This window comes from Archocentrus centrarchus, chromosome 19, assembly GCF_007364275.1.
Source record: "Archocentrus centrarchus isolate MPI-CPG fArcCen1 chromosome 19, fArcCen1, whole genome shotgun sequence".
Classification (NCBI taxonomy): domain Eukaryota; kingdom Metazoa; phylum Chordata; class Actinopteri; order Cichliformes; family Cichlidae; genus Archocentrus; species Archocentrus centrarchus.
The window spans coordinates 16548979-16558961 of NC_044364.1; the positions used below are offsets into that span (position 1 = coordinate 16548979).

At 41.4% G+C, this 9983-nt stretch overlaps 1 protein-coding gene across 1 annotated transcript; it reads left to right on the forward strand.

Moving 5' to 3' along the window:
• The first annotated feature begins 1444 nt into the window (after positions 1–1444).
• On the forward strand, positions 1445–3478 carry six3b (SIX homeobox 3b). Its single transcript, XM_030755042.1, has 2 exons — positions 1445–2179; positions 2729–3478. Exons 1-2 carry the CDS (start codon positions 1485–1487, stop codon positions 2871–2873), a joined length of 840 nt encoding a protein of 279 aa, XP_030610902.1. The 5' UTR covers positions 1445–1484; the 3' UTR covers positions 2874–3478.
• Positions 3479–9983: the final 6505 nt, after the last annotated feature.

The window sequence follows — 9983 nt, forward strand, 5'->3', positions numbered from 1 at the left end:
GAGCTTATTTGATTTGGTTTAGGGATTAACTCGAACCATATGTAATGCTCAGGGTAAAAAACTAGCACACAACCCCTCGCACAACAGTGCAGGGACATCTGTCTGCTTGTTTAATTGGCATTAACCCTTTTAAGCTGAGTGACCCCCTTATTCACGGCCAACACATCTGCACCATTTGGAGGGTGTGCGTTTGTCTGTGACTGAACAGTGTGAGAAGGTGTAACAAAGGTATAAAAGAGTGTTTTTTTCCCAGTTTTACTTGGTGTATCCACATACAAGAACACACATACATACAGCCACTTCAGAGGACATTCCACTCATTCATGTCGGTTTACTGGACTCTAACCATCTTGATCAACCCCAAACTTTACCCTTGCTTTAAATCAAGACTTCATGCTAAAGTGTAATGTACTCTGTTTGCTTTTTGTTCCCTAAAAAGGGAGTGAAATCAACGCCGTACGACTGTAAATTGATTTATGTCCCCGTATCACGTTTGGTGTGGAGATTTATGCGCCTATACGGAAGCCCAGACACACAGAAGAGCAAAAGTTGCCACACTTCAACGCACACTTCAGCTAAAGTGTGTTAATGCTGATTGAATATGTTGCTCTATTACACTAATGTTAGCAGGCTGTAAAGGCCCGATGCTAATCCAAGGTAAGAGAATGGAGATGGAAAAGCTGATCTCTGAACTCTGGGATATTGGAAAAATGATTAGAAAAGTGATTAGATTGGTGGGAGTTCACTTAGAGAAACATACGCTTTCAGGTTTGGATGAGATTTCCAATCACACCGGTACGCTGCGCATTACTGCTGCTAATGATGCAAGCAGCTTACTGGCAGGATAAGAGAGGTTATGAGACTGAGGTGATAGTAGAGAGTAATATCAGTTCAATCACCATGAAAAGTCAGAATCACTGTGCACCACATAATATCTAGCAAGACTTCCTGGACATTGTTTTAGATGCTTCTGCCCCTCCGAAGAGCATCACTCAGAGCAGTCATCAGAGTCATGCCCCTTTCTTTGCAAACTGTCATAATTGCTCTGTTGCCATAGAGCTTGCAAACATGAAGGTGTTTACATTACAACAATGCAGTACAAGGAAATTCAGAATCACTGAAAAATGGAGGCTACTGGTAGATTAAAAAAAAGCGGAAATGAGATGCTGTTTTTGGTCTTTGTTTTTGCAATGTAACCTTCGTTTACAGGGACAAAACAGAATGAATTGTTCACATTACAAACGCAACTGAAGAGACTTCATCTGTTCAGCTTGTGTGTATAAAGTCAGAGATCAGCCCGCTGCGTTTGATTGACAGTGCTGCCTTGACAACCCCGCATCAGCCCCTGGGTGTCCAATGAGGAGTCAGATTCAGTTTCCCTCCCTGGCTCCCAGGTGAGTTTAATAATCTGCTTTCAGCAGATTTCTGTCAGACGGTTCCCAGAACGCATTCCGCCTCACTTTTAGCTTCATTCTGCGATCCAGATGGTTTTCAGGTCGCCTCTCGACTTTTTCTCAGCCTCCCGCCTCCTCCTGCCGCACTTTACGGATGGGTCCCCTGTCCTGGCACGCTCTCAGTCTCCGGATGATCCTTCCGCGACTTGCCCTCCTCTTGCCCTCCCAGGACTATGTTTCTCTGCAGCGCAGATTGCCAGCGTGTGCGAGACACTGGAGGAGACGGGAGACATCGAGCGGCTGGCCCGCTTCCTCTGGTCACTCCCAGTGACCGCGGACGGCCGCGACACCATCTCTGAACACGAGTCTGTGCAGCGGGCTCGCGCTGTGGTAGCCTTCCACACGGGAAGTTTCCGTGAGCTTTACCACATCCTGGAGACTCATCGTTTTACGCGCGCCTCGCACGCTAAACTGCAGGCGATGTGGCTCGAAGCGCACTACCGGGAGGCGGAGAAGCTCAGGGGTCGGCCACTCGGACCCGTGGACAAGTACCGCGTGAGGAAGAAGTTCCCGTTACCCAGGACCATCTGGGACGGAGAGCAGAAGACACACTGCTTTAAAGAGCGCACTAGGGGCCTGCTGAGAGAGTGGTACCTGCAGGACCCGTACCCTAATCCGGGAAAGAAGCGGGAGCTGGCACATGCCACCGGGCTGACACCGACCCAAGTAGGGAACTGGTTCAAAAACCGCAGACAGAGAGACAGGGCGGCGGCAGCCAAAAACAGGTCAGTATATTTGACTAGAAATAAGCTGTCTGTTGAGCGTCACAGCTGGAATGCTGGAAGGTGCGTTGAGGAACTTTGTTTTTTGGGAACGATTTCGCCAATAAATGCACGACTGCCTTTGGAGATTTTCAGTATCAAATTACTGCAACTATATTCAAACTTTAATGAAACTCTTTACTGTTCACGCACATACCTATTATTCAGTTAGGCAGCAGTCTACAAACAGCTAAGGGTGCGTAAAAGGGCCGTTCATGCGTAAAAGCGCTCGTCTATGCAGCATGCAGCTTTTCGTTTTCCTGTGGCATGGTCGGTCTTTCTTCACCTTTCTGTCGCTACAGTTTGCTTCGGGGTGTGTGTGCGGGTCAGTCATCGTGTTGATAAAGGAAAAGCATGCGTGAATGGGTGCAAATGGCTTACCGTACAAAGATAGACCCCAGTTTGACAGAAACAGATATGATAATAGTTTGTTTCATAGGTTAAAATTAATTTCAGTTTTTCAGTATGTTTTATTTTAATTCAGTTGATTAAATGACATCTTTTTCTCTTCAGTAACAGGTTGCAGCACCACCGTATGTGTTCCGACAGAGCGCGTGCACTAAGCAGAGGAGGCTGTAGTCCAGACGGGAGCACAGAGCGCGCGGATGGAGAAACTCTCCTCTCAGTAACGGACAGTGACTCTGACTTGGATGTCTGACAAATTACCATTTGGGGGCCTGGCGCCCCGTGTTGGTTAACAGTGAGGAGAATGTATGTGGACAAACTCTGCAGGGTGTGCGCTGCAATAAATGCTCGGGGTATAAAACGCAATATACCCCAGCCGAATACATCGGCGCAGGTTACATGAACATTTTGTCTTTTTCCATTTTTGTTTTCAGTTTTTTGATGGTCCCCAGGTACAAATCGCGAATTTTAACCACCGTTTTTATTTTAACTGCATCACTGGTTCACATCTGCTCACCCAGTTTTTCATGAACTTAATTAAACAGGCATCAAACGGTGGACCCCTGTTGGACTAAAACCCAGGGACCCCCCTAAAAAGAAGGGCCTTTACAGGTTGAAAGCTGCCAGTGAGCGAATCACTCTCATTTTCTCTAATTTTTTCTTTAATCAGTCTAGTTGTTCCTTTAGAGGCTCATGGTGGACTCCTAAATGTTTACTGTAGACAATCAGCACCACTGAATCCCTCCTGTCTGTATTTTAATAACCGTTGTTTTTGTTTTTGTTTATTTGTTTGTTTGTTTGTTTTTCGGTCATCTTGCCCTTTGCATTATTTAAAGTGTACTGTGTTGTCTGGGTCATTCTCTGTCTTTCTTCATGTTCATTTTAATGCTAAATAAATGTCTTTGGTATTTTATATAAATAAATTTATTTAATATACATCCCTGTTATTTCAGCACATCTGTAACATTCTTATAAGTCATTTGTAATAATCCGGCTCCAAATATCTTTCATATAAACAGTAAAAAGAAAAACACAGCTGTTATGAAAAAAAAACAAAAAAAAAACTGACACAATATATGTTTACAGTGTCTCGTAAAGCATTTATTAACCACGAATACGTGTGCGAATGAGTCGCGTGTGGGTTCAGCCTTAAATGTGTCCGCAAAGTGTCACCCAAAGGGATTTATCAAAGCTGTAGCTTTGTTGTTTTCGGAATGATCTAAAACCCAAATGTACAAACAAACAAACAAACAAAAAGAAACACACACACACACATATATATATATATATATATATATATATATATATATATATATATATATATATATATATATATATATATATATATATATATATATATATATATATATATATATATATATATATATATATATATACTTGCAAATAAAACCTTGTTTAAATAAGCTCAATATATTGGATGTAATTTTGCCATAAGTGCTACTTTTACGTAGTTAAATATTAAAACCGTAAAGAATGCGTTCAGTGCGAGATTTTCCACAACTATTCTTTTGTTTTGCTTACTTTTGTGATCAGTACAGTTTACGCTGACTTTCCCGCAAAATTTCCACGGTTCTGTTCCCCACGGTGGCCTCCTGCAACATTTTTTGCTTTTGTGCCAAATCATTTTTATAAACCTACAGTATATGCATGCAAACTAATACATCTAATCTAATGTTGGGTGAAAAAAAGCCCCAAAGTCTCCTGTTTTTATTATATGTGGTCATTATGCTCCACATAAGGAGACATAATAATTAAATAATCTCACTTTCTGTGCAGGCTCGACCCTCTTTTACAACACAAATGCACATTAGCGCCATCCAGTGGTAATATTAAATATAATTTCGTTAATATTTGTTTATGTAGGTCTAATGTGTTAAAATTAAAGTTGAAAGTTCGCAAAAGTTCACATAAAATATTAAATTCCTGTATGTTATTTCATTCTGTTTACTTCAAAAGTGATGCATCGACTTTCCAATAATATAACTGTGCGGTAGGGGCCGCTCTTCATAAACACTAATGCCTTTATTGTAATTTTAATGCCTTCTTTACTTTTATTTAACTTCACCTGACTCATGTTTCTTGGCATTAATCTTGTTTTTAGCGTGAGTCATGAAAACCACCCACTTTCCTGAGAAGGACGAGACAAAATTAATACCATTCTATTTTAATATACTTCTGAAAACATCAATGTTTTTTAAACACTTATGAGTCACCGTGGTTCTTCTTGACCATTGTGAAACAGTACCGGTCTCCGAGGTGCACTTGAACACAGCGTCCAGTGACATCATGACTTCGTAGCGTCATCCTTCCGGTGATACGGCCCTCGCACCAGCAGGTGGCGCAGCTGGATAGGCCTGATCATAAACTGTATCGGCATAAATAAACAGTCTATGAGCTTGACGCCCACAATTCAAATACAAACATTTTATTCTACTCCATCTACTGGATCGTAATTTAATATTTTAATATATAAATAATACATTGTTTTAGACAGGAGGCAGAGCTGGAAGTGTCAGATTTTCATTTTCATTGGGGGTGACCAGGATGGACAGGATTAGAAATGAGAATATCAGAAGGACCGCTCAGGTTGAGCAACGTGGAGACAAAGTTAGAGAGGCAAGGCTGAGATAGTTTGGAGAGAGAGTGGATACACTGGACAAAGAATCCTGAAGATGGAGCTGGCAGGAAAAGAGGAAGACCTCAGAGAAGGTTCACAGATGTAGTGACGGAGGACATGCAGAGGGTTGGTGTGACAGAGCAGGATGCTGAGGATAGGGTGAGATGGAGGCAGATGTTCCTCTGCCAAAGTGGATCATCTGCCTATATATTTATTTGTAGTAGTATTTGTGCACTGTGATATTACAAAGAACATCTGAGTACCTCTTCCACCACTGGCTGCATGGTAAAGATGCTCAGATTCCTCAATATGAGTACAACAACAACAACAACAAAAAGGCATGGCCAACAGGCTGGTTATGAAGACATTATGTTTCAGTAGAGAATTACATTTCAATTCCAAACCAGAAAGGAACAAACAAATGGCACATTTGGAGGAGAAAAAAAAGTGCAAAATTTGTTTAATTACAGTTTTGCTCTTGTTAAAAAACTAGTGGAGTCTGACAGCAAGCGCAGGGCTGGAGCTCGAGCTCGAGCAGATGCCTGGCAGATATAAGTTCTTGTGTGCGTATGCTGCTCCGGCTAATGCACAGGAGGTCAGGCCCTCGCTAACATGGAGTCCAGAAGATTTATGACAGCTTTCCCAGATATACGCTGCAGGACCTAAAGATAGGGTGAAACAACATTCATACCACACTTCTTTAAGTTTCCCAGTCTAGCTTCTGCTGCATCACTTCATATATATTGTTAACTTGTACATGTATTTTCATAACTTCTAGTTAACGATAAACCACTATAACTGTGTGTGTTTTTAGGTAAATTGCATACTTTTACATCACAGTCAAGGTGAGTTCAGAAGAACTGATACAAAAAATAACCTTGTGATACAGCACAAACAAAACTGTAAGTTTTAAGCAAAGTTTAGAACAGCAAGTATATATATTTTAAAGCTAATAATTAAGTAGAGGCACTGGCATGTCTCGACACAGTGAAGGATAGGTGAGTCTCTCAAAATTCTTAATTTCTATAGATAGATATTCTCAAAATTGATTGGTATTGCTATTTTTTACTGATTGTGATAATAATAAAAATATGATGACAACACTGGCATTAAGGTGTTTGTTATATTACAGAATATGCTACATACTAATAAAGAGATCACTAAGCAAATGGATAGTTGGTAATAAGGTAATTTCTGTATTTTTCTGTGGGATATCTCTGCAAAAGCATCACTTGCTGCTGATGAAAACACAATCAAAGTCCTTAGGGGTCATTCACAATTATCAACATTTTCCAAAGTGTAAAAAAGTACTCTTTTTCAGACTTTTCTATTTGTTAGGATTTATCAGGTGCAATAAACTGATTTATTGATTAATTTGAATGTAAATGTGTACTGCACTGCATGTACGCAACATGTACATGCCACCACACTGTACACAGTGGCAGTGGAGCAATGCGTCATCTGAATAGCCAGTTTTGTGCCAAAAAGTGATCTATCTGCCAAAAAGAGATTTCTGGTATTTGTCAAAAAAAGAAAAAAAAAATATTCCTGGTATTTATATTGTTTTAAATGACTTGTTGACCTATAATCTGTCAAGCATATCTCAAACACTATTGCTCATGAATGATATCAATTCATTTTGAGTCATAAAGAATATTCCTGTCACGTGGTAGAAGCTGCATTCAGTTTTTGGCAACACAGCCATCAGTGTTGCCAACTTAGCGACTTTGTTCCTAGATTTAGCGTCTTTCCAGAGCCCCCCCCCCCCCCAACGCACACGACTTTTCTTCTTTTCTTTTTTTTTTTTCAAAATGCGACTTAAGAAAAATTTACAGACTTTTTCTAGTGACACTGGTGACTTTTGGAGAGTTTTGGAGCTAGGCCGGAAACCTGAAAACTCCAGTCGCCGAGTTTTGTGTACATACAGTGCTTGTACTGCATCCCTTTGTACGCCATGGTATCACCTGGACCTCGCTTTGGCACCGAGGGGAACACCAACAATGCACGCTGTTCTGCAGTTCATGACACCCATCTCAATATAAGTTAAAATCTAAAATGATAATGCAATGCAAACATCCATTCATCAATTTTCTTCCACTTAATTCATGGCAGGTACTGAGGTCAGCAGCCAAAGCAGAGAAGCCCAGACCTCCCTTTCAAAAGCCGCCCCCTTCAGTGCATCCGCATCCATTCCCAGGCCAGCTGAGAGATGTAACCTCTGCCCTAGGGCCTCCACCCGGGAGGACACCTCACCCAAGGGGTGACCCCCACAACTGGCTCTTTTCGATGGAGGAATAGCGGCTGTACTCTCCCGAATGACTGAAGTCATCACCCTGTCTCTTAGGGACAGCACAGCCAGCTTTTGGAAAAATAACTATCAAAATAACTAAGAATATCCGACCTAATGAAAAATTCAGGCCAAGATGAACATTATGTTGTTTTTCTACAACAATGTCAGGACATTTAGGACAACAATTTACCGGCAATGGGCATTAGTTAAAAATTTGAACAGATTAAACAACTAGTACATCTGGTAGTGACAAGAGCAACAATAAGTCAACTATTCGCGCACATCCCTAGTTGTTAAGAATTTTGTGTGACCTCATCTAAAGTGAGGACCATCGGCAACTTACAAAGCGTTTACAAATGAAACTGAAAGGACAGCAGGACCTCAGGACTGAAACACGTCTCAGAACATACAAATATTTACCGCATAATGCAAACACCCTCACCACTGGCACACAACCGTATACACTTCCTCAAGTATTGCACTTAAGTAAATTATTTTATGTCTTTACTCAGGTATTTCTACTTTATCCGTCTTTTGCTTCATGATTACACAAAGTATTCAGCAGTGTAGAAGCCCCTTGTTGTTCGCCACAACTTTTTCAGGAGATACTCCACTGTAAATCGTCTAAAGTTCACTTTGACTTTGCCGAAAGCTCTTCTGTGCTGATGGAAGTGAACTGTGTGTTCTGAGGTGTTGTGTTTTGATTCACATGACTCAGGTACCATTCTATGCTGTCGCAAATACACAACAGGCTAAACAATCCAAAGACAAACAGAAATACTGCACATACAGAGTCTCAATATGAAGAGTTTCCTCACTTTTTTTTTTTTTTAATCAAATTAACCTTCTACTGTCTGTTCTTCGCTGACATATATTTGATCCACTGGTAATCATAAAAAGTTGACCAAACTTTTTATGATTTGTGATTCCTAATTGTTATTCTCCCACTGATAAATTCAAAAACTGTGGCGAAGAGTTGCCGGAAATGCACGAGAGGACTCGGCAGTGCTGAGCAGGCTGCATGGGCCCAATGTTTCTTGAGAGGTGCGCATCAGGTTGCTGCATAGGTTCAGAGCGGTTTCCGTAGCCACCTTGTGCGCACTGCTCAGGTAGACTTTGAGGTTGGTGGGGTTTTCCCCTTGAGAAATGTTCCGCAAATTTTATCATCATCCACAAGACACTCGTTTCTATCTGTCTCGCTATCGTAGTCAAAGACATCCCATATGGGACTCTGCTGCTTACTCCTAATTTTTGCTGTAGCCAGGGGCGTGGTGGCCATCGGGAGGTTTGGGAAGTTCCCGAACGGCCGGTCATTTCCAGGCCAAACCGGCCAGTGATCAGTATTTTTTTTTTACCCAAGTAAGCACAGCGGCGCTTGCGCTGCAGCTCTCGCAGCCACAGGTGCAGTCCGCACCTGCAAATAAAGTTCTCTTGTTTTAAAATTATGGTTTGTCCGTTGTACGCTCGGATAAAAAGCCTCTCCAAACCAAGCTCCCAGGCTGAATTTCAACCCCAGCCCGCCCCTGGCTGTAGCCATTATTTTGTGGACTGGCGTGGTGAGCAGATGCACACACAGTGAGGTGCCGGATGGTGCTCCCAGCTAAAACTGCCAGAGCAGAAAAAAATTATTTCATATCAATCCACAAGGCTTTTAAATAAACTGACGAGCATGAAAACAAAGGTCATTTTATCTTTATTTTCAGTTCATTTTAGTTAGTTTACAGTTTCATTTAGTTATTTTTTTTCCTTTTAATTGTCATTTTATTTATTTCAGTTAATGAAAATGTTTTTCAATTTCCATTTTCATTACTTTGTTCCTTTTCATTGATGATAATAACCTCGCTAACTAAACCAGGTACCAGAGGAAGTGGCAGCATTGAAGACAACATGGCATAGTCCTCAGAGAGAAAGCAGCTGAGCAAGGAGATGGCAAGATTATTGCTTTGATCTGTACAACTTTCAGCTGGCAGCAGAAGAAGTCCACTTTTCATTTGGCCATTTCTCAGGGTCAGGCTAGCCCTAAATGTCACTGTATAAAGTGCTGACCAGTGTCTTTATCCACTGATCAACGTGTCACTGGCAGTGCGGGAAAAGTGCACAGGCCTTGACCTGCACGGCAGCTGTTGCAGTGCATATTGGGATTTGTAGTATAAGTGGTGGAAGCACTATTTACCGGCGGGGCATGAATCATAGCAATATTAAATTATCTTGCAGGCTGACTTTGGCCCACTGGCTTTAAGTTTGACACATGTGCTCTGTATTATAGCCTGGAGCCCTATTAGTATGGAGTATTCACATTGTAAGAAAGGAAGTTTAGATTGCTCTAAAAGGCTAATAGGCATTTTTAATTAAATAAGAAGGGGTAGTTGAGATACATTATAAAATACCCTGTGCCCCTAACCCCAGGAATACAACAGACATGGTTCTGGCTTTGA

Coding starts and splice junctions, on each gene's coding strand:
- six3b (XM_030755042.1), top strand. CDS start 1,485: ATGGTTTTCAGGTCGCCTCTCGACTTTTTCTCAGCCTCCCGCCTCCTC. Junction 2,180..2,728: donor GCGGCGGCAGCCAAAAACAG/GTCAGTATATTT, acceptor TTTTCTCTTCAG/TAACAGGTTGCAGCACCACC.